We start from the raw sequence: 23,860 nt of genomic DNA, 5'->3' as shown, positions 1-23,860 counted from the left end.
AAAACTCCTTACCTCCTGGTATCTGTCTTCTCCCCTGTGTGCGTCACTTTAGTGTATGTGAGGGCATGTGTGTAAGGAAAGCTGCTGTAAAGTGAGAGATTATGGGGTTCATTGGATGTTGTAAACAGATCAAACTAGTGAGGATGAAGTGGGGTGGGTTAAAATAGTTTAGGTTAACTAGTGCACTTGAAGCTGCATGAGCAGAAAGAACCAGCCTTGTCACACTGGGGTATGGACATGTAAACACTGGAGCTGTTCTGCTCCCCAGGATGCCATCCCTTGGTGTCTTTTTGAAAGTAGTCAGAATGACGTACCATATGGTGACTAACATAACATAATAAAAAATAAATAAATAAAATATTCCCCGAAAGGCCCGGTGTGGAGGGTGCGAGTGAGCTGGCTTTGGCGTGGGGGCTGCGAGCCCCGCAGTGGATCCCTGACACACGGGCCCGTGTGCGCAGGTTGGAAGATCTGTTTTCTACTCCTCCGGGTCTGAGTGCAGCTGCTGCCGCACCCCAGCAGCTCACGACCTGACCAGGCGACAGACAGGTAGCTCCACGTTAAGCAGCGGCCTTCTTGCTGGTGCATCCTTTGGCACAAGCCTTGGGTTAAGAGGAGAATTGCTCTGTATAAAGTTAGAACCCTGAAAGCAGATGCTGTTACTATAGAGACAGCGAACCGCTGCGGTGGGAGGCCGAGCAGGAGGGATGGCAGCAGGGCGGTGGGAGGGCAAGTGAGGCGAATCCAGAGGCTAGCACCCCCGAGGACCTTCAGCCGCACAGTGACGCTCAGGCTTGCGTTCTGAAACTTGTGTGCTGGCGGCCCGCCACGTGCTGACTGGCTGAGTGGCAGCTGCTTGCGTCCGCGGACTCGCTGGTGAGCACGTTGGCAGTTGGCGAGAGCTCCGCGGGTGGGAGCTCGGGAGGGTGGAATGTAGATGGGTGCCCAAGGCCCCATGGCTGACAGTTTCGCACAAATGTTTCTCGGGCCGGGCTTAAGTCACCCTTACAGGCCTGCTCCATGATTGGGACCGGCTGGTGAAAGCTGGTGGTTTGGCAGCAGATTTGACATGTGTTATGGTTAAATCATTTCAATGGCCCCGGAATAACGGAGAGTGAGAGAAACCCCGCGGTGGGTGTGGACCTGGGAGGAAGGGGTCTGACTGGTACGGTCAGAGGCCCTGTTGAAGGCGGGCAGCATTGGCCCCGTGTGGATTTGTGTCCCGACTGCTATGACCCTTATCCCCGTGATACTGGTGAGAAGCTTCCAAATCTCTTCTGAACTTTGCCTCATGCTGGCCAGGGAGCTGTTCAGAAGCATGCTCCTTCCCTCCTTTGTTTTCAGCAGAGGCGGCTTGGGTGAAAGGAACACTTTACGAACGGATTTGGGGGCCTATGAGGGATTAGATGAGTTAATTTCTTCCTACGGATAGAAGGGAAAACTGGTTGGGTCAGACGGTCATGTCAAAAGATATCTCTGTCTGACTAATAATAGCCAGCAACTGCTGAGAGGCTTTTAGGAGGGGAAGACAAACCCAAATAATCGACGTTTGTTAGTATGAAGATGGAAAAAAAAGTTGTAAAATCCCTGTTGTTGGTGCAGAAGCCCAGATGCACTTGCTCGTGAGGACGAGAGGGCTGCTCTGGGGAAAGGCCACCGTGGACACGCAGGTTTTTATATTTTCAGTTGGCGGCATTCTTTCTTTTTCCGCTTCCTACAGGGAAGAGGCTGCTTGCAGATGCTCTGCATTGTCCATCAGAAAGAACTAGGTTTCTGATTACTTGCTATGTATAGTCTTGGAGGGAATGTGAAATATGTATCAAAGAGCCAAGGAATGCACCCATCATTATTCTCACTAACTCAGATGGTGCATGGGACAGTGCTTTAGTCGGCTGGATGGTTCCTCAGCCTACGAAGAGGGCTCTAGCCATTAACATTTCTTTGGTCTCCTTTCATTGTTACCGATTTTCCTCCTTTACTTCTGCTTCAGTTGTTTGTTGCATGCAATTTTAGGAAGGGCTTAGGTGCAAAGGCTAATAAGCATTTTATTTAGGAAAGGTGTAAAAAAAAGTCCATAAAAGACTTTAGGATTGGCTTGATTGTGGTTGGGTGCAGAAATGATGTTCTATAGGAAATTGTGTTGGATTATGTAGATTGATAAGACAGGAAAGGGTTTGTGCCGAGGAGCAATGTGGGTGAACCTACTGTTTGCTTTCCAAGGGGGAGACGGTACTGTTGATGTGTGTGCAGTCTCCCAGGCCTCCAGGATTTTGTTGTGCTTCTGAGGTCTTTAAAAAAAAGTTTCCCCATTAAGCTGTCATCCTTATCTGTGTCTACGAATGCTGTGTTGCTGATGACTTCTTTGCCCTCTGAACGGCCTCTGGACCGGCTCTCCCAGGTGGCTAGGGGAGGTCTTCGAGAAGGCAGACGTGATTACACCAGAGCCCCTGTCTATCCCGCTCATCACTGTCTCCAGTGCCTAGCAGTATGCCTGGCACCTCGTGGGTACTCAGTCCATATTTACTGAGTGAACGAGGGGATGAGGGAAGGAAAGAGAAAAGGCCTTGATCGAATGAATGCCCTCTGTGTGTCTAGCACCGTGTTTGATACGTTTCATGTGCCTCGGTCATTGTCACCAATGGCCTCCATATTGCCAAGCTGAATTTTTACCTGTCTCCATCCTTCTCAGCCTCTCCATAGCCGTACTTCCTTGACATCACTTTTTTCTGGTTTTTCTTTTGCCTCTGACTTCTTTTGTTCCTCTGCTCTTCTTATAAATGTTAACATCCTCCAGGACTTGGTCTTAGGTCTACACCTCAGTTTCTGCCTTTTCTTCCTGGATGAACTCCTCTAGTAATGGCTACAGATTACCAGTTTGTATATTGATTCTCCAGCCCTAGGTTCCCAAGTTCCAGACTTGGACCTTTAGTTGTATACCTGACAGCTCTTTTTTCGTATATGATAAGAATCTCAACAACCATAAAGTGGCCAGAGAAGAATTGTTGGTTCCTTCCCCAAAACCTGTTTCTCCCACAGCCTTCCCTGGGTTCCTAAGATAGTTTCCTAGTTTCTTTGCTCTCCTGATCATCCACTTTTCACATAGCAGCCAGAGGGATTCTTTAAAAAGGTAAAACAGCTCAGGTCAGTTTCCATCTTAAAATCTTAACTAAAGTTAGTAATACTGTACTGTGTATTTCAAAGTTGCTAAGAGGGTAGATCTTAAAAGCTCTCAGCCCAAGAAAAAAATTTTCTAACTGTGTGGCGACAGATGTTAACTAAGCTTACTGTGGTGATCATTTCGCAATATACACAAAAATTGAATCATGTACATCTGAAACTAATATAATGTTGTATGTCAGTTTTACCTCAATAAAACAAGACAAAACACAAAACAAAACAAAATTCTTAAGTGGGTCCCGTAACACCTAACATTTTGACTACTTACCATGGCCTGCCGGGGCCTGTTTCCTCCAGCATTGTCAGCTACCACTGACCTCTCTGCCCAGCCTCACTGACCTCATTTCCTTCCTGGAACATGCTAAACTTGTTCCAACCTTAGGGCCTTTGCACTTGCTGTTCCCTTTGCTTGGAACACTCTGCCCTCAGATCTTCAAATGCCTGGGTCCTCCCTATCATTTTTGTCTCTACTCAAGTGTCACCTCCTCAGAAGCCTCTTCTGAACCATCATATGCCAAGTAACCCCTGCCTCATTTTATTTTGTGCAAAGCACTTACTTAATGCTATCTAAGAGTACCTTGTTCATCTATTTATTATTAGTTTCTTAAGAATTTTGTCTGTCTTATTAATGAATGTATTCCCCCTCCCTCTGGGGATGCTTGGAACATAGAAGACACTAAATATTTGTTGAATTTGTAAATGTGTTGTATCATTCATCTTCATGGAAACCTGAGGCTCAGAGAGGCTGGTAAATGATTTGATTGCTCAAGTGTTCAAGGCATTTTCTTTTCTACTATATTCCCAATGGCTGATCTATATCCTATTTGCATTTAGTTTTATTTTTAGTTTGAGCATAGAGAAGGAAAAAGATATGTATCAGGATGAAATTGCATATAAGAGCCATATCCCTGAAAGAAGATATTCTGCAAGTGTCCAAAGGTAATGAGTTTCTCAATAGCATTGTCCACCAGTAAAGGTTAGGGTAAAAAGAAAGAAGGAAAAAATAAAGGAAGGAAACTTACCTTTATTAAACATGTAGTAGGTGCAAAGCACAAAACTGGGTCTTTTCACATATGTTACCTAATAAGAATCTCAAAGCAGTCCTGCACTGTTGATACGGTTACCCCCAATTTCAGCGGTGGAAAAATTGAGGCTCAAAGAATTAAATACTTTGCTCCAGGTGATATATATATTCAGAGGTAGTGCTAGATTTTTTAAACCCAGGTCTACCTGATACCCAATTTCTGACTTTTTTACGCTCAGATGATTGCTTTGCAAGATGGATATGCTCCTAAAATAGAAAAGAGGAAAATGTGAATTCAGTGCGTATCCACATAGATTATAACAGATATCTGAAGCACAAGAATAAGTTATACGGACAATATGGAACACAGACTTACAATATTCAGTGCCTGAGCATATAATTGGATGAATCGAATACAGAGTGAACATTTGGTTCTCTGGCAGAGCTTATGTACGGTATGACATAGAGCAGCTGTCTCCAGAGAAAGTTCTTTGTTTCTAGACCGGTGTGACACAAGCCGCATTTGAGCAATTCGGGATTTTTTTCTGCTTTCACTATAAATAGAGTTCATGGAATTCTGCATGTCAAAGTTAATGCAATGAAAAGAAGTCCCAGAATTTGGAACTAAACCTTAACTCATCCTATAAACTAAGAAATATGTTTGGCATCAGGAGGCCATAAAAACGCTGTCATTACTCAGATGGATTCTGAGGTCTTATTTAGCATATGAAATTGCAGAGCAGATCCTATTATGTAAGGAGACAGGAGGACAGCATAATGTGGCTACAAACTGAAGAACTTTGTGCCCTTCAGGGAAGAGTTAACAGGACAGATATACATAGAGACGGGTGATAAGAATGTGGAAAATGAATGAATGGGTGGCATATAGATATGTGACTGTTGCTGAAGCCGGGTTGCTGGATAATCCTCAGATGTCAGATTTCCGTAAGGCCAACATGTGACTCAAAGCTTGCCACTCAACAGAGAGTACTGGGCTGTGCTGGTATTAAGAGGCTGGCTGGAAGCTAGGCTCCCACTGTGCACTAGCCTAACTCCCTGCCGTTTTCTTGTGTGGGTGGGTGCGTGTGTGTGTGTGTGTGTGAGGGTATACATTTTTATGCAGTGGGTGTTTAAAGAGCTAAGCACTGAAGCTGGATTTCCACAAACGATCATCACGAGCACTCCAGACAAACCAAACTTCCTCTCTTGGTATTTTTTTTTTTCTTGCTTTCATCTTTTTCTTTTTCTTTTTTTTTTCCTTTTTGCGAATCCCAAAGGGAGAACCCCCAGCATCCAGCCTATAGGATTGAGATGATTTTCTCTCACCTGTCCATGTGGGTGCCCTCTCAAGGTTAGAACTGAAGCTATGTGGGACCGGCATATTCTCAAGCACCAGATGAGAGGAGCTGCGTGAAGGAGTAACAGACACCAGAGGAAGAGTGGCTCTGCCCTTTTAACATGAACACCAGCGTGCAGGTTAACCTGCCCAGAAGCTGGGCTACTTCAAGTGGCTCGCTCCAGGAGAAGTCTGAGCATTCTTTTTTTCTTTTTTATTACTATAGGATGGAGGATGAAGCTGTCCTGGACAGAGGGGCTTCCTTCCTTAAGCATGTGTGTGATGAAGAAGAAGTAGAAGGTGAGCTTTATGGGTCTGGGGAAGTGTATATTCATATACCTATGTCTTCGTAGATAATAGCACTCATGCATTTCATATAGCTTATATTTTTGAAGTTAAAAACTTAAGCTTTTCTATGGGGTTTTATTAGTCTGCACATTTTGCTTCAACACAGAAAGTAATTTTAAGAACTTCACCGGACCATTAGAATCTGAATCAGTGTGGTCCTGCATGGTTAAAAAGGGGGGGAGGCGTCTTACCTTTCAAGCAGGTGCCTATGTTAGCCGTGCCTTTCTGTCAAAAAATAAATATTTTGCCAGTTAGTTACCACCTTGCGATGACTAATTCAAAGAAGCTGCTAGATTTATATAAATGTATTTGGCAGCATCTTCTAATACTCTTTCTTAAAGCTCGCAGGGTGAAGAAACAGATGTTACAGAAGGAGAATGATATCATTGTTGCAGGAAAAATGGGTATAAACCGCGGTTATAAAGAGGGGTAATCATGGATGAGTTTCCATTAGGAAATGATGGACATTTTTTTACTTGAAAAACCTCCAGGACCTCTTTTGTTAATGTTGCCCAGTGCCTGTTAAAAACCAAATAAGAGTTAAATTTTAGTTGGTGCTGTTATGCTTTCAGTGTGCCCCTCTTCTCTTGTCTCTTGACTTATCAGTAATATGGGCATAATTCTATTTATTTGATAATGAGAAAACAGGGCTCAATTAATATTTATTATAAAGATATCACAGATATACAAGATATAATTAATAATTACAGTGAGATTTAAAAAAATAATCAGAGTTGTGGACAGTACTCATAAAGTTAAATGAAACTTGCAAGTGAACTGTGTCATATATTCTTCCTTTTAAAATCACCTGAGAGACGATTCATATGTGTTTTGGGAACTCTAGTCTGGTTGGTGCCATTTGGTAAACATTTAATGCTAATTCCAAAAACTTGGACCAGTGTGGGGGAGGGGTTGGAAGAAGGAAGGTGGGTATTGTGTGGTCCGGAGTGATTCTTCAACCAGACTGAACACCAGGTCCTGGGCACGGGATGCCTTCTTGTACCTCCTGGAATAGTCGGCATAGTGTGGCCATGATGATGTTTCTCACGTTTGCTTACTAAGTTTCTTCTGACTGTGTAGTCCCCTCACCCCCCACTGCCCTCCTTCCCTCAGACTGAGAAGAATGTTCAGGCTTCTCCTGGAGAGAGCCACTTGAAGGTCCATTTATGCTCTTGACTCTGACTAATAAGAATGTGATGCCTAAGTTTCTTAGGAAAAAGGAAACTACAGTATTTTCTTTCATATTGTTTTATGGGTTCCTTGCACTTTTACAACATGACTGTGGGAAAATGTCAAGTTAGTGCGAGCAAAATAGTAAAACTTGTGTCTTTAAGATTATTGTGCCCCTGGTGTTAAGTCTCCATGGTGGACTCTGTCACTGTCCCAGTGTCAAACAGGAGATAAGGATCTTCAAGTCATAGCATATGAATGTAAGAAATATTGTAGGATTGAGTGAATATATACTTTTGGGACAATTAAAGTAGAAATATCAGTGAGAAAGCTTCGGAATGAGATGTACTCTTTGTGTGTGTGTGTATGTGCATGTGTGTGTTTTCCTTGAGAATAATGTTCTAGCTAAGTTCACAGGAGCTGTAAATCATTTCTTGAGTTTGTAAGGTCTGTAGGATTGACAGCACTCTACTGTGATAGGGTATTGTACATGGGGTTCTTAAGACTTTGACTAACAAGTTTACTTCCTAAAGTACTTCCCTTGATTTTCAAGCACAAAATTAAAATAACAATGTAATGAATAGCAGACAAATCTGTAGTCGAGTTTCTTTAAGAAAAAACAAAAAGACAACAAAATATGGTAGAAACATCTGTAAAATTGTTTGGCTTTGTGACGATTAAACTTGCCACATGGATATTGTGTATTTTTGTATTCTGATAAGACTTCTGTTCTAAGATTATCTTTCATGTTGATTGGAAACGGAGCTGATGACACTTCTTTCAAGGCATGTTTAGCTAGTTGCCTGTTCCTGCATTTTAAGACCCTATAGGGTGGTTGCTTTGGTGTCATTATTTGGTGGAGAATGTCCAACAGTGCAGGCTCTTCTACAGTACAAGTCTTTTTTTTTTTTTTTAGGACAGAAAGCATGAGCAGGGGGAGGGGCAGAGGGAGAGCAAATCTCAAGCAGACTGCACGCGGAGCATGGAGCTGGACGTGGGGATCCATCTCAGGACCCTGAGATCATGACCTGCACCAAAATCAAGAGCCAGTCATGTAACCACCTGAGCCACTCAGGCGCCCCTTCGGTACAGGTCTTGAAACTACAGTTATAGGGACTATTTATTTCTAATTTAGTGCCCTCTTAGTTGACCCTCCCATTTTTCTCACCTGGCTTTATCTGGTGGAGGTGGATCACTTAGATTTTATAGTAACTCCAGGTGAAGTATCAAGAAGTTGAAATGGAAGGTTTATGGCTTAGTCGTGGTCTCAGTGGTTGAGAATGAAAACTGTCAAGACCTCTAATAAGGATTCATAGTTTGAGCGGGAATGTTTTCCACAAGGACGTGTGTCCCTCTCATATTTTTAACTGCATAAAGAAGGGTGTATTTAGAGGAAAGCAAATCATTATCTTGTTCTGAAGTAGTTGAGTTTCTGGTACGTTTATGGCAGAAGTAAATGCTCCGCTTTTAAGGATCAGAATCCAAAGGGCAAGGAGCTGGAACACCTTTCATTTATATTATCAAATGTTTCCTTTTATCCAAGTAATTTCTCTTGCTTCTAGGATAAACATGGTTGAAGTATAATGCAGCACACTTGGCAAAAGAAAACTTAAAATTTTGTTTTTTGAAATAATTTGCACAAATAAGATATACTCCTGATAAGTGATTATGAGTGTGACTAAGGTCCAGTAGTAGCTGTAGTTACTTTGGAATGTTCATGCTCTTAAAATTCTTCTTAGGGTCCCTTAATTTGTGATAATCAGATTCAGCTCAGCCTGAAGGTGAGGAGAGCTAGATGCTCTCACACGGTTCCTTCTGCTGTAGTTCTCTGAAGGGGAGAGACTGAGACTTCCAACCACGCCCTCAGTTCACCTGGTTCAACTTTACTCTCAGTGGGTGGCATGATGCTTAATCCATGGTCTAAAAACTCAATAGAAAGCCATCATCTGGGGCGCCTGGGTGGCTCAGTTGGTTAGGCGACTGCCTTCGGCTCAGGTCATGATCCTGGAGTCCCTGGATCGAGTCCCGCATCGGGCTCCCTGCTCGGCGGGGAGTCTGCTTCTCCCTCTGACCCTCCCCCCTCTCATGTACTCTGTCTCTCATTCTCTCTCTCGCAAATAAATAAATAAAATCTTTAAAAAAAAAAAAAAAGAAAGCCATCATCTGCAAAGCTCACTAAGAATAGAGTGAGTCAGAAGAGGAGTCATCTTCTGTTTAAATAATGAATTTATGTGGGATATATTTAAAGACCTAAACCTCATTTTCACATAATTTCCTTCATGTGCATTTGTGTTAATGATTTAAAGAGATCCTCTTTAAAAAAGGCAACCAAGTGCCAATTTTAATCTTTAAAATAAAGAGAAGCTTTTATATCTGTTCTTTCATTGGTTATATTATATCAATGTATATGTATATGTGTATAGTTTTATAAAGTTAACATTTTAGTCACAGAGGGGTTACTGTGGATAAACAAATTTAAAAATTTCAAAGTTTCAGATACTCATACTTGTTTCTATACCAGAAGACTCCAGCTCCAGACCAGGCACTTCCACAGGATTGGTCTGTAGATGAGAAATTTGACATTATCAGAATGACCCAGAAATGCTGGCCATGAGGTATTACACAAAATTTTCATTTCAAACGCACTTGGGGGAAATTGCCAAATTTTATTGGGTGAACCAAGGTTGAGATCGGAAGAAAGTCTCATGTAGCTTTTTCCAAACAGGAAATCCTATGGATGTTTTATCCTTAAAAAAGCTAGCCAAGATTTTGGATCTGTATGATATAAACAGATTACTTAATATTCTCATATTTCGCAATAGGGGAAAAGAGCAAACTCCACCTTATCCTTTGAGATAAGGCCTTGGCTCTGCAGAGCTAGGTAACTTCCCAGCAAGCCTTGGCAACTCTGACTTTGTGAGGAGGGGCCTTTTCTGAACATTAGTCTAACCAGCAACTCAGGAAGCATAAAATACAGCAAGACAATATTGGCTGAATGAAACGTATCTCCGTTTCTGAAGTGTGATCAGTGCTCTCAAAGCTATTATGATAGATTGTGGTAGTTTTCCTCTTCCATTGAAAACTGAGTCCAGAAGGAAGTGTGCTCCCATCTGTCCAAATGGAAGAATAATTTTACAAATTCCCATGTCTACTGATGGACTTTAAGAGTGAGAATTGTTAAAAATCCGTGGAATTTATGGGAGGATTATTTTTAGGGAAATAAAAGTAAAAAAGTAGAGCAGGGTCTGGAACAGAGTAGATGTTTACTAAATATTTGTTAAAAGGAAGAATGGAATACACAAATATATAACATAAACTAAGTAAAATATATGCAGAATTACCTTATATAATCCTCTAAAGTCTTTGTTTAAAGTTTTAGTCAGAAATTTGGTTCCCGTAGTACTCTTAATCACATGAGACAACATAGCCTCTAAAAATCCTGTCCTTGCTATTACTGCTATTTGATTTTGCAGTGATCATTGACATATTTTTGTTGTTTATATATATATCTATATTGGTAAGTAAAAGAGCCCCCTAAAACATGTCTGTGTTATTCTCTTTCCTTCTCCTCTCTTGAAAACAGAGACTAAACTAATGGTGACGTTTGTCTTTTTGGAGGTCAGGATCTCAACATTTTACCGACATGAAATCATAATGACTTAACCCTATTTTTCACTAGAGGATATCATGATGACGTATTTATGTGTATTGGAGGAGGTAATATTCTAAAGAAAAAGTGGGGCCGGGTGGACATTTGTTAATAATTACGATGGTAAAAAGCATAATTGCCAAGAAGGAGTGAATGAAAACCTATCAGATGGGAAGGGAGGGGTCAAGTTGGAGCTGAGGCTATTCTGAGCGCTGGCTGTAAGTGTCCGGTTGCATTTTGCTGACCTCTTCTCTGCTGTTCGCTTGGATGGCTCAGAAACTGTGTGTACAGAGGAAACACTCAGGCAAATATTGCTGAAGGAAAAACCTTCTTGAAAGAAACCTGTACCCACCCATTGGAGAGCTTTAAAGAAATGTGGTGAGGTGTGTAAGGGTTGATATTTGAACAGCAACGTGGGTTTCCCAGAGCAGGTTGTGCCCATACAGATATTTCTCAGCCCTGCTGCTTTCTCATCATGGCCTCAGCTGAAAGCCCACCAGAGTCCCTCAAGCAGGCAACACTTAGCTCAGAAGCTATTTGACACCTGCTGCGTCAGTGAAGTTAAATATTTGCATATAGATTTCTTTAATTTCAAGGGACTCTGATGGTATTTCCATGGGTTTTGAAACTGGAATCAGCCATTCCTTCCCAGAGTTTTCTAGCTGTAGAGAATTTGCCAAGTAGTACAGTATGGGCTAAAGCCCTCTTGAAGACACTTTCTGTCCTAGATGTCTACATTTTTTTTCCACAGTAAACCATAAGAAATTGAACTTGGTAGTTGGGTTGTGTTTTGGAAGGATCCAGAAATTCTGAAATAATATACTTGCAGCAATTTTGTCTGTAGGTCGAGTTTCTTTTTAGAAGCTTTTTATCTGGTCATATTTTTGAAACATATTGTTCGATCCTTATTTTGGGGACATATTGTTTGATATATATTTTTTTATTATCTCATATTTAAAATTAAAACAGTTGTTAAAGTTGTTAAAGCTGAGTGGCTAAGCATCAGTTTGGGAATATAAGTTTTAAAACTTTTGTCTCATCAATTGTGGAATCATTGCATAAGTGAAGGGAGCAAATTGCAGTTTGGATTTTGGGTTTCTCACTCTGGAAAATGGGACTAATAGAACGTGCCATTTCCCATAGAACTGTTTCTGATCATTACTGGTAACGATGTTGCTGCTGTACCTGGCATTGGGAATAGGGGTGCTTTACACTGCACCACTTTCTATACTTTTTCTTTCTGGTTGATACAATTTCACCAATAATTTTCAAGGATTATCATTCCAAAAATTCTAACTGACCTGAATGTTGTTTATTTGCTTAGTTCATTTTACCAACATCTATCCTTTGCCTTCCTAACCACACTTACCTTTTGCTTCTTGTATTGGAGAGGGCAAGCAGAATGGTCAAGTGAAGTTTCCCAAGGCCTGCTGTCTATTTCTCTTTGGACTTGTTATGGTTCCCTTTACGCTCTGGGTGTGAGATCTGATTTTCTTGGTTAGACTACTCTGATACATATTGCCCCTAATTTGTAAAATTGTCTTCTTTTCCAAGAAGAGGCATATTAACTCTAATTGTATACAGGTTATAATATGAGCATGTGCCCATTGGCTAATGAAGCCTGTAAAATTGCTTCTTCTGGAAAACAGATTTAAGTGCATGGTATTTTCCACCAATGAAGAGGATTCAGGGGTCATGATCGATCTCTCTATCTATCTATCTCGTGTATATAAACTATTTTCTATGAGATGTATATATTCCTCCTCCCCACCCAGCCTGAACTAGAATAATTCTCTTCTTTATTGGTTATTATATAATTTAGGTGCCAATTAAATGAGATTATGCAATAGTATAGAAATAAACCTGAGCTAAATATTTCGCCATTTCTGTCATCACAAGATTCAGAATCACTAGGGGAATTGAGAATTGGGTCTGATGAGAGAGTAAAACGAGGATAATGCTGACTAAAGCTCAGTTGAGGTGCTCTTGTTGCTGTGTGAGCTTCCTCGTGGGATTTTATTTTATTTTATTTTATTTTATTTTATTTTTTTTAAAGATTTTATTTATTTATTTGAGAGAGAGAATGAGATAGAGAGAGAACATGAGAGGGGGAGGGTCAGAGGGAGAAGCAGACTCCCTGCCGAGCAGGGGGCCCGATGTGGGACTCGATCCCGGGACTCCAGGATCATGACCTGAGCCGAAGGCAGTCGCTTAACCAACTGAGCCATCCAGGCGCCCCTATTTTATTTTTTTTTACATCTTATTTTACTTTCTCGGCTGATAGCATTTAGGGGCCTGAGGTGAGAACCTGCCATGACAGGAGCTTCCAGGAGGTTCCAAGCACTGTGCCCCTGAGGCTGCTGATTGCCAGGTGGGATGAGGTGAAGGAAGGGAGGGTGGTGAGTGACATGCGTTGAATCAGCAATATAGGTGCCTTAAATAACTCCCTTCTCTGAATAGCTGCAAAAGCTTTTAAATCTTGTTAATTTTTACCTTTCCAGGGAGTTAGAATTAGAAGGCAGTGCTGTATCCAGTGTGTTCACCTTTCTTTATTCTCCGCTGACTTTGAGAGGGGAATAGACCCTACTTAAGCCTCTTGAGACATTATTTTACTGACTCTTTTCATGGTGGAATTCTCAGTAACTTTTAGCAGGCCAAAGCTTCTGGGAAAAAAGTAGATTTTGGATTTTAGTAATATTGGCCAACATATCAGCTTTAGAGGGCCAGAAGTGCACATTTGTCGTTTAGTTAAATCATCACCCCACCTCCAGCTGATTATTCAGTTTTCAACAACTAATTCTATCCCTACTGAAGAAATAGAGAAAATGTCTTGGATGTAGAATGAAAGCTCATAACTGAAGCCGATGGATACATGTACTTGGCAAATTAGATCAGTATCTGATTGTTCAGGTACTTTTATTCAGTCTGTGCTGTGGGTTAGAGAGCATAGCAGAGAACCAGGAGTCTTAGAACCTATTTCTATTTCTGGCTCTGCCCTGCCTTTGTGGGTGACATGAGGCCACTCATGCTTATTATGTGGTTACATTTCCTTTATGCAAAGTGCAGTTAGTAATCTATCTTATCTAGCTACCAGAGATGCTCTGAGGATTCTTGGGTGATACCTGAAAAATACTTCGATATTTGCATTAAGCCGTTGACAAATTACTTAATTTCTCAATACCACTTTGTTCTACAAAGAAATAGCATTTGTGCCTCCCTATCTTCTAGTTTTGCTAGGAGTGTAAGTAAACTAATTTGAAATCCCCAGGATGAACCCTATAAATTTAAGGTACCATCTCCCTTGGACATGTTCCCTGCCTTTAATTTATTACCAGGGGATGCCACTCTCTTGCAGTGGTTGCTGTGATTGCAGGATGCTAATACTGATACCTGGTAATCAACAAATTAGTTGATTAGCATCTCTGTTAACTCTTCTTACTAACTAACTGACACATGGTGCTTTTTTTTTGCTTTAAGCTTCTCAAAATATTAAGAACAGTTGCAGATATGAACTCTAATATGTTGCTTTTCCAGGCCCTCATGTATCCTTGAACATGATAACATATTCTAATTAAGGCCACAATTAATGTTCAGTAAATAAGCCAGTCATTATCTAAGGACAAGGTTGGTTGATACGATAATTTAGAGTGTATCATGTACGTGGGTGAGTGTATGTGGGAAACAGAGGTATATATTTCCCATAGAGTGACATTAAGTTGAACCCTAAAGGATGAAAGAATAATGGGAGCATCACGGGCAGGCATGTGTGAAGACCCAAAGTGTTTGAGAAGTGGAAATGAGAATGATATGGTTGGACCATGTGAAGAAGGCGGAAGTGGCCTGGGGTGGATAGGGCCCAGTTAATTCATGGCCTTTTATGCTATGCTAAAGATTTAGGATTGTATTGAGTGTGCACTGGGGAGCCATTGCAGAAGGGTTTTAAGCAGGAAAGTGACCAGACAAAATTTGCATTTTATTTATTTTTTTATTTTTAAAAGATTTTATTTATTTATTTGACAGAGAGAGACACAGCGAGAGAGGGAACACAAGCAGGGGGAGCGGGAGAGGGAGAAGCAGGCTTCCCGCTAAGCGGGGAGCCCGATGCGGGGCTTGATCCCAGGACCCTGGGATCATGACCTGAGCCGAAGGCAGACGCTTAATGACTGAGCCACCCAGGCACCCCAAAATTTGCATTTTAAAGAAGATCCCTTTGGCTGATACATGGAGAAAGCATTTCAGGAGGACAAAGATAAAAGTGGGGAGACTGTTGCTAGGATTCGACTGAGAGACGATTTTGGGTTAGACTAGGGACAAAAGAGGTGGGGACAAATGGATTGAATTGCCAGAAACTGCTGATGGACAGAAGGAGGCATGGAAGTGATTGCTTCTGGGTTTCTGCTATGGGCAATTTAGGAAATTCCTGTGCCATTTTGTGGAGGCTTGAGGTCTGTACCCTCTGGAGCCAGAAGGGACCTTGGAAAGAGAGATGGATGAGAACTGGAAGAAGCACCTGGAAGAACAGAAAGTGGGAAGAACTAAGAGGAGGAGAATGAAAGGTGTTGGAAGAGCTTATGAAAAGGCCAGAGGAAGAAGAAAACAGCCTGGCTGGCCTCACCTATTCATAAGCTCTTCATTTTTGGGATGAGCACTGCCCTGAGAAAGTCTGGGTCCTTGTCCTTGTTATTCTAGTTCCTGTCAGTGTCGCCACAAGCAAATCACTTTAACCTCTCCAGGCTCCTCCGTTCGTCTGTAAGGTGAGAACGTTGAGCTGTATTTTCTCTAAGATCCTTTTTAGCTCTAAAAATTCTATAACCATTCTAAATATCTTAATTGGTTACGTGTAATGGAGCACATAGAGGGAAAGACTAAAAGTTTGTTTACTGTTTCTCCAAGTGATCAGTGGTGATTAGTGGAGGACAGATGTCGTAGCCAGAACATCTTCATATTTGGGGCAGTTTATGGAACTAAGGGTTGGTTGTGGATTTGAACTTGTCATTCTAGGGGTGCCTGGGTGATGCAGTCAGTTGGGCGTCCGACTCTTGGTTTGGGCTCAGGTCATGATGTCAGGGTCATGAGATCAAGCCCCCCCGCCCCCGGCCCCCCAGTCGGGCTCTGCACTCAGCAGGGAGTCTGCTAGAGATGCTTTCCCTCTGCCCTTTCCCCAACATGTGCTCGCGTGTGCTCTTTCTCTCTCTCAAATAAATAAATAAATCTTTAAACTTGTCATTCTATGATTGTAAGAGAGAAACATTTTCAGAGAATTCCTGAGGCCTTTTTTCCTTCTAGGTAATTACTAACTTGAAAGGACTAATCTTTTTTTTTTTTTTTTTTTTTTGCCGTGTTTTGCATTTTGCTGTGTTTTGCAGACAGTGAAAGATGGGCTGGATAGTGGTGGTGGGCTGGCACCATGATAGTGGGAAAGTGGTAACGGAAACCTTACATATCCAGGAGCACCAAGAATCCCTGTCTTTACATTATTAACTGGCTATTTGGCTTCGGTTGACTCGCTGGTAAATGAAGAGGTTGAACCATGTAATGTTGAAGGTCATTTCAGCTCTGAAAGTATGACTATGTGCTGCTGTGTCAGTGAATGTTGTCCTCTTTTCTGGGCATGTGGAAAACCATAGCCATGGAGATTCTGGGGTTGGACTTATTTAGGCTGATACAAGTCTCTCAGAGCACTTTCCCTAGTTCTTGGTCATTGTTTTAGTCCTGTGGCATTATCCATATGTCATTTACCCATGTGTAGGTATGTGAGAGCAAGGAATTATCTGAACGAATATTAAATATTTGATACCTGATTAGCCGTGAGTGTATTAACTATATGGTGGATTATCTGTCTATAGCAACTAAAGACTGTTCTTCCTATTGTCCAGCCAGGGCGTAGGCCGGTGCTAAAAGGGAAGCCATAATAGTTGGAGAGGGACAATGTGGGTAGGATGAGAGTGTGAATGTGTGCATTTATGTGTCTCTCTCAGCTGCCTCTCTGGCTGCAATTGCAAATCCAGTTATCAGTGACCATTGGATTAGCCATTGTTTTCTCTTTTCCAAACCTGCTTCCCATTCAGTTGTGCAAATGGTGATCACAAGAGAAATAATTGAAACTGTCAGTTCTCAGTGTTTGGATCACAGGTGGATTTTGTTTGACAGCATGTGTAGTGCACATTAAAATTCATCAGGTCTTTTTGGGTTCTGGGGTATCAGGATGAGTGGGGGGGGTCATCTCTTCCTGTTGGGTGGTTCTTCCTCACTCTTAGCACTGCCCTGCCTGGCGCTGGCCTTCCCAGGTCTTTTGCTTGCAATCTACTTTGCTCAGTTAAGTCAAAGGACAAGAGCTCCTGGGGGTTGGCACTTACTGCGTGAAGGCTCTGGGTGAAACTCTACCCAGAGCAGGGTGGAGATTGCCAGGCATGTGTTTCTGGGCAGGGTGAGGGAAGATTGAGGTTATGGAAGGTGTTGCCTCTGTTGAATGTTTAAACCCTGTATAATGACTAAAGCAGCCCACTGAGGGGCAAGTTAGACTTGGTCTAAAGTTGGTTCTTCTGTCCTCACGAGTGCCTTTGCTAGAGAGTGGAAGGGGTTCACAAGTTGTTATCCGGGCTCGAGGGTGGTAGGAATAAGGAGCAATCGTGCTCTGTATTTCCCCCCTGGAAAGGGAAGGGAGAAGGAGGATCAACACTCGTGTGGCACCTTTATGTACCATACATGGTGGGAAACGCTTTATTGACATGGCTTGATTTGGACTGTCCATAAATTTGATCTCTCTCTATGCATCTCCCTATGTATGGAGACTATGCAGATCTCTCTCTATATCTGTATATACCTATATCTAGCAGATAGAAATATAGAGATACAGATATACATATAGATTATATTTTATGTCTACAGATGAATAGAAAAGAGATTTTGCTAGAGCAAAGTTAAAATTACTTTGGAGAGTCAACTTTTTAGAGATTGTGAAGCACTTCAGGAACTGCACTTTATGAAAAATAAGATGACTTTTAGTCCTGTTCATTCATTAAGGTAGGTTTCAGTACTACCTTTGAATGGTTGTTTTAGCCTAGATGTTTTCAAATAATTGATGACCACTGAACATATAAAGTTATATTTCTTTACAAATATTCACTAATTCAAACTTTTTATCGTGCTGGTCAGTTTTTTGCCTCTTATTAGCTATCAGTAATGGTAACTATAATGGAATCTTAACCTCAGTGTGTGGTCTTCGAGTCCTCCTCTGTACCTAAAGACTATAATTAGAACTTTGCTAGAAATGAGTACTTAAAAGACGGGGACAAGTTTACTGAGCTAAAGGACAGGAGGCTAGCTGAATAACCATAAGCTTGACTCCCTTTCAGGACGTTTTTCCTGTAGCTGTTTGTTTCTGCCTAGCGATTGTTACCATTATCATCATCATCAAATATTAAATATTAAAAGCACTGTACTTAGTAAACAACAGATAACAAACTGAGATTTCTTATCAGTCTTGCTTGGGGAACCTCAGGTTGCCTTAAGGATTTCTTTGAGGCTTTCAGTGGACAAAATTCCCATGCAGTTCAGTGGGAAGAAAAGTATTTTCCTGTTTTTCATCACTTGGACTGTTTATTTGCTTGCATGCCTAATCTTAAGCGTAATTGGTAGCATTAATATTAAAAGAGATTACTCATCAACATTCAAAATTACTTATAAATAAATTACATAAGTAATATATAACTTTCTATTAATACGCATATGCATTATTTTTTTTTTTCTATGTGAAAAGTGACCCCTATCCAAAATACAAAAAAAGAAATCAGGCCTTGCTTGTGTAGTGGTTTATGTTTAAAATGTGGGCCCTCCTGCAAACATTTCTTCAAGGTCTGACTTTCTCCCTGTTAACTGCAAAATTATACCATGCCCTTTGGAGGGGGTTTTCTTTTCATGAGCTGATATTTATGCCCCAGTAAATTACAGCAGTGTTACTTGGATTATATCTTATTAGAGCTGCTTATGGACACTGTTAGGTGTTGGTGAATAATAAGCTAACAAATTATTTGTATTTCATTTATTAAAGTATTTCAGATTATATGTACTGATCTATTCTTTTTTTAAAGAATGTGTAACAACTTTATTCTTCCAAGATTTTATTTAAATTCAAGTTAGTTAACATACAGTGTAGTATTGGTTTTAGGAGTAGAATTTAGTGATTCATCACTTACATATAACACCCAGTGCTCATCCTGACAAGTGCCTTCCTTAATGCCCAACATTTATTTAGCCCATCCCGTGCCCGCCCCCCCCCCCACCTACCTCCCCTCCAGCAAAGTGTCAAACCCACAGCCTCTGTGGCATCTGGACTTGATACTATGAGTCTGTTTAAGGTTCTTGTTTTTGTACTTCTAAAAAATCTTTGACATTTGTTTTGGTTTAAGAAGTAAAGTCTGTAGCATCTTTTTATAATCTGTCACTCATCCAGCTGCTCTGCCTCCTCTTCTCCATTTTTTCATAATTAAAATAGAAATAATAAATACCTCTTAATTTTGCTTCCCTCCCTTACATCCTTCTTGGCAATAGATACAACATGTTTTAGGCATGTTGGCATAAAATCAGCTTACTTTAGCTAAGTCAGGGAAGGCAGTATTTGACTTATATTTTGGGAATATTGCTGATTAGTTCTAGAAGGGTTATATAAAGTGTCAAGCATCGTGGAATCTTTGAACTGGAAAAATACAGAAATTCAGGTGATTATAGGAGGAGAAACCATGTGGATAAAAATCAAATTTGGAACATCCCTCAGTGTTTATTTATTTATTTTTAAAGATTTTATTTATTTATTTGAGAGAGAGAATGAGATAGAGAGAGCATGAGAGGGGAGATGGTGAGGGAGAAGCAGATTCCCTGCTGAGCAGGGAGCCCGAGGCGGGACTCGATCCCGGGACTCCAGGATCATGACCTGAGCCGAAGGCAGTCACTTAACCAACTGAGCCACCCAGGCGCCCCATCCCTCAGTGTTTAATTAGAGATGTGTGTAAGAGGATGGGGATGGCAAAGATTTTACCTGTCCTCTGGTGATCCTTTAGATTGATCTAAATCTATAGGTCTAAATCTTTGCCTGGAAATCTCCCCTCCCCCACAGCCACACTCAGCCATCCCCAACCTCTTCCCTCAGTACTGACATCTCAGTTTTTTAAAAATATTTATATACTGTCTAATTCCAAAAATGGCTTAGTGTGAAGGGAAAATAATAGTTGAAAAGCTGAAGAGTGAGGTTAGTGTATAAATGCATGTCACAAAACTCTGCCTACCCGCTGCTGGTTGGCCTGAGATTTGTCTCTTTATTTCTAGCAGCCAACACAAAGAAGGAAGTATAATCAGTTATAAGACTGAGAGTATCAATACTGTATACTGTATAGTATAAGTAACCACCCCCCAAACACACACACAAGAAAAAGCCAAACTGACAAACCACCGCTAAAGCAGTGATGAAGCACTCACTGTTCTTGATACTGACACCTGAGACCTATTTCTCCTCTGAGATTTAATGAGTTAGCTGGTGATGGTATCCGTGAGTTCCCTGAACCTTGGTTTCTTTGCCTGTACAATTAGGATAATAGTATCTAATTTGTACAGTAGTGATGATTGCATGAGGTAATAGATATGAGAGACCTAGCCAGAACCTGGCACATTTGTAAGTATCCAACAAATTGTTGCTATCATCTGTATGTACAGTAAGCACAGTAATATGTTTCCTAAAGGAGCTAATAGATCGATCTTGCATATAGAGGCATATGGTGTTTAACTACCCAGTGCTTTATAGAATTTTGAGTTTGGCTGGTGTAAAACCCTCTTTTGGTTTGATGGGTTTAATTCTACAAAATTCTAAATCATCCTTGGTGGTGTCTGTGAAAGCCTCTTTAACTGGAATGAATACAGAGATACTGAGTGTAAGAGTTCTCTGTTGGTCTGAAAATATGATCACAACTATCAATGACATGAATTTAGAAATATCTCAGGAATTGGAAGAACTGGACATGATAGCATCGCAGTACTGCTTTCAGCTGAGGTGGAGCAGGTGAGGATGGGAAGATGTAAGCATCACCTAGTGATAATTTCTGACATTCAGAGATAACTAGGAAAGCCATGTTTTCTTCCCAGTAGTACTGGCTGTGGGATGGAGTATGAGAAATTCCCGAGACATTTAGAGTTTGTTGGGAACTTACCCCATCTGTCAGAGAAAGGCATGCAGGGTATTTATTTGAGCACATGATACTGAGGCCACTGCCAAATCAAGGACTGAATGCCCTTTGACTCACACCTAGATGAACACCGTCAAATGTAGACTCCAGTAGTTTTACTTTATACAAATTTTAGTAGCAAAAATGCAAGCTTTATTTTAATAATATTTAATGCAATCACCTTAAATTTTTTTCTGCTTGAGTGTAGTTGAAACAATCACCAGAATTTTCTTATGAATTATAGCTATTTAAAAAAAATTATTGCTTCTCCTTAGGAAGTTTTTGGTGAAATTTTGGAAGCAGTTTTTGGTGACATTTCTAGCAGAGAGGTTTTATTTGATCATATATATATAAATATTATATATATATATATCTCAAATATATATATTTTTTTAGTCTAAAATTCTTTTACAAGTTAAGCGGGTAACTGTCCCTGATTCTTTTAGCATCTACGGTTTTGTAGACTCTTGCTGGATTGGAAAACTTGTCTGTCAAGTTTCTCATTTTTTATTTTATATGTAAAATAATACTACACCCTCAACTTTTATAGATTACCTAAGTGCTTGCTCTCATTTTTATGAGTTGCAATTTTAAAAATAGCCATCAATCTTCATGACATATCTCTGAGACAGGTTAAGATATTTTATTGAAAATAAATACTGCAATCCACCTAGGAGAGTCTTATCAACAATAGTGTATTTTCATCAGTAATTCTGCTTCCTGAAGACAGGTATTCTGTGGGAGCAGCAAGAAAGAATCTTCCATTTGAGCTCATTTTACTTTTGGTGTTTTTGTTACTTGGCATGTACAGCTTATGAAATATTTGGTCATCACCTTGAGAAAGCATGCCTTCCCCTCACTCTTCAGAGTGAGGGGGTCTTGCTCTCCTCCCATGGGCGAAGAAGCTGAAGTGGACGGTGACCGAGAGGTAATTGATGCAACACAAGCACCGTCCCTGAGTTCCTAAAGGTTTATTTAACCGCAGGACCATGCTCTTTCTCTTCTCCCTGAACCCAAGACAGAAAAGGAAAATTTAGTTACTGGAAATGTGTGAGAAGAAAAGGAGGATGCTTTTGAGTTTTGCCCAGTGTCATGATTTCCTTTGGCAGCTCTTGGAAAGCAGTATCTTCTTTACTCGGGGAATATTCTATTCTACTGTGCTGTAAGGATACCCACAAAAAAGGTCACAGCTATGTGGGTGCCAGAGAATTGTAGCTTACCAGAGGCCATCACTGAGAGTATTAGGAGTGGTTGTATGGGATGGGGGTGGGGGCGGAAGGTGCACTGCTGCCCATGTGCAGGAGGGATCTTCCTGGATTGGTGGAAAAATTCTAAAGTTGATTAGGGTGATGGTTGCAGAACTCTGTAAATATACTAAAAATCTTTGAATTGTACCCTTAAAATGAGTGAATTTTATGCATGTAAATTATACTTCAATAAAGCTGATAAAAAAAGTCTGAAATTTGGGGTGTCTTGCAAGGAACTGCAGTTCTGCTTAGTATCTGGGCTCCAGAGAGCATCATCATATCTGAAAGCTTCCCCATCTGTGTGAAAGTGTGTGAAAGTCCGTGAAGGGTGTGTGTTGGGGGGAGCACCTGAGGCAGGAGCTAGAGGAGATGGGGGTAAGCTGAATTTTCTTCATAAAGTGGTGGGGGAGTGGGTGGGGACTTGTGGGAAAGCATGTGATCATGGTGTGAATAAAACGGCACCATTTTTGTGGTGGTGTAACTCCAGTTAGGTCCCAGAAGGTCAGGTATGTTCCTCTCCGTGGGCTTTGAAAGCTCACTCTCTGAATCACCCTCTTTGGTTAGGTTGACAACAACAACAGTTTATAGTCAGAAATCTTACCTTAAAATCCTATAGCCCATATGAACTATCTTTTAAGTGACTTATGAAAGACACTGTGGGTAAATACACTAAAAAAATCTTTCTGTGTAATATCAGTATGACTAATGTAGCTTCACTGACTTTTTTTTTTTTTTGCTTAGTTGCCATTATTTAATAAGATGTAGAAAATATTTAATGTGACAGGTTTTAAAATTTTCTAACTTCTTAATTCTTTTCATGATGTTTTCCTGATTCCTGAACGAAAGCAACCAAGCTCAGTGTTTGATTTACTCTAGAAATTGGTTGGCTTTGCTTACATATATTGTGTGACTCGAGATAAAGCTGCAGGACTCCCTCAGTAACTGGAGTACAGGAAACAATTGACACTGTTTCTTAATTCACATTGTTTTTGAGACATTTCCTACTTCCTAGGAGAATATAGCTTTCCCATGAGAACAGTTTGCTCGCAAATGGTTAGACACGATAAATTTCTCATTGGCACTCATTCTGTGAGGAGAATTTCACTGTGCTTTGTAATAGTTGAGTTGGTGTGTGTGTGTCTGTGTGTGTTGGGGGGAGTTTCATACTTTATATAGATGCCTCCAACTTCATTCCAAATACCAGATTTTTTTTTTTTTTGGAATGCTAACCCATTCACTTAGGGATCTGCCTTCCTTAGTTGGAAGCTCTTTCCTAAAGGAGCATATAATTGTTTTAATCCTTCCAATTTAAGGGAACACCCCTGTGAATGAGAGTGTTTTTAGATATGCCTGATGAGTTTCTGTCGAAAGTAACTCACAGCAGTTTATATTAGACATACTGCATGTATATGTATTGCATGTTAGGTGTGTGATATTATCTGTGGCATTGTAAAGTGGTCATCAAGGACTAATTCTAGAATAGGATAGGAAGTGGGAAAGATGAGATAATCTCATCTAATTTGCAGTTCAAAAAAAAAAAGTTTTCACATTACTTCTGAGACGGTGGTTCCCACATTCTTTTTTTTTCCCAAATAATTAACTTTTTATTTGAATATAATTGACACACAGTATTACATTAGTTTCAGGTGTACAACACAGTGATTCAGCATCTCTGTACAATATGTGTGCCCACCACAA

The 23,860-nt window shown here is 40.7% G+C and overlaps 1 protein-coding gene across 1 annotated transcript in view; it reads left to right on the top strand.

Moving 5' to 3' along the window:
- Positions 1-23,860, top strand: part of SLC4A4 (solute carrier family 4 member 4) — a 346,412-nt gene that overhangs the window by 40,972 nt on the left and 281,580 nt on the right. The window contains exon 2 of the mRNA XM_021702448.1: positions 5,764-5,837. Within this exon, the coding sequence (XP_021558123.1) occupies positions 5,765-5,837 (73 nt within the window). The 5' untranslated portion in view covers position 5,764. The remainder of the gene's footprint in view (positions 1-5,763; positions 5,838-23,860) is intronic.

This window comes from Neomonachus schauinslandi, chromosome 2, assembly GCF_002201575.2.
Source record: "Neomonachus schauinslandi chromosome 2, ASM220157v2, whole genome shotgun sequence".
In the NCBI taxonomy this organism is placed as follows: domain Eukaryota; kingdom Metazoa; phylum Chordata; class Mammalia; order Carnivora; family Phocidae; genus Neomonachus; species Neomonachus schauinslandi.
The sequence above is the reverse complement of the archived record's forward strand: the minus strand, read 5'-3'. Positions and strand labels throughout refer to the sequence as shown.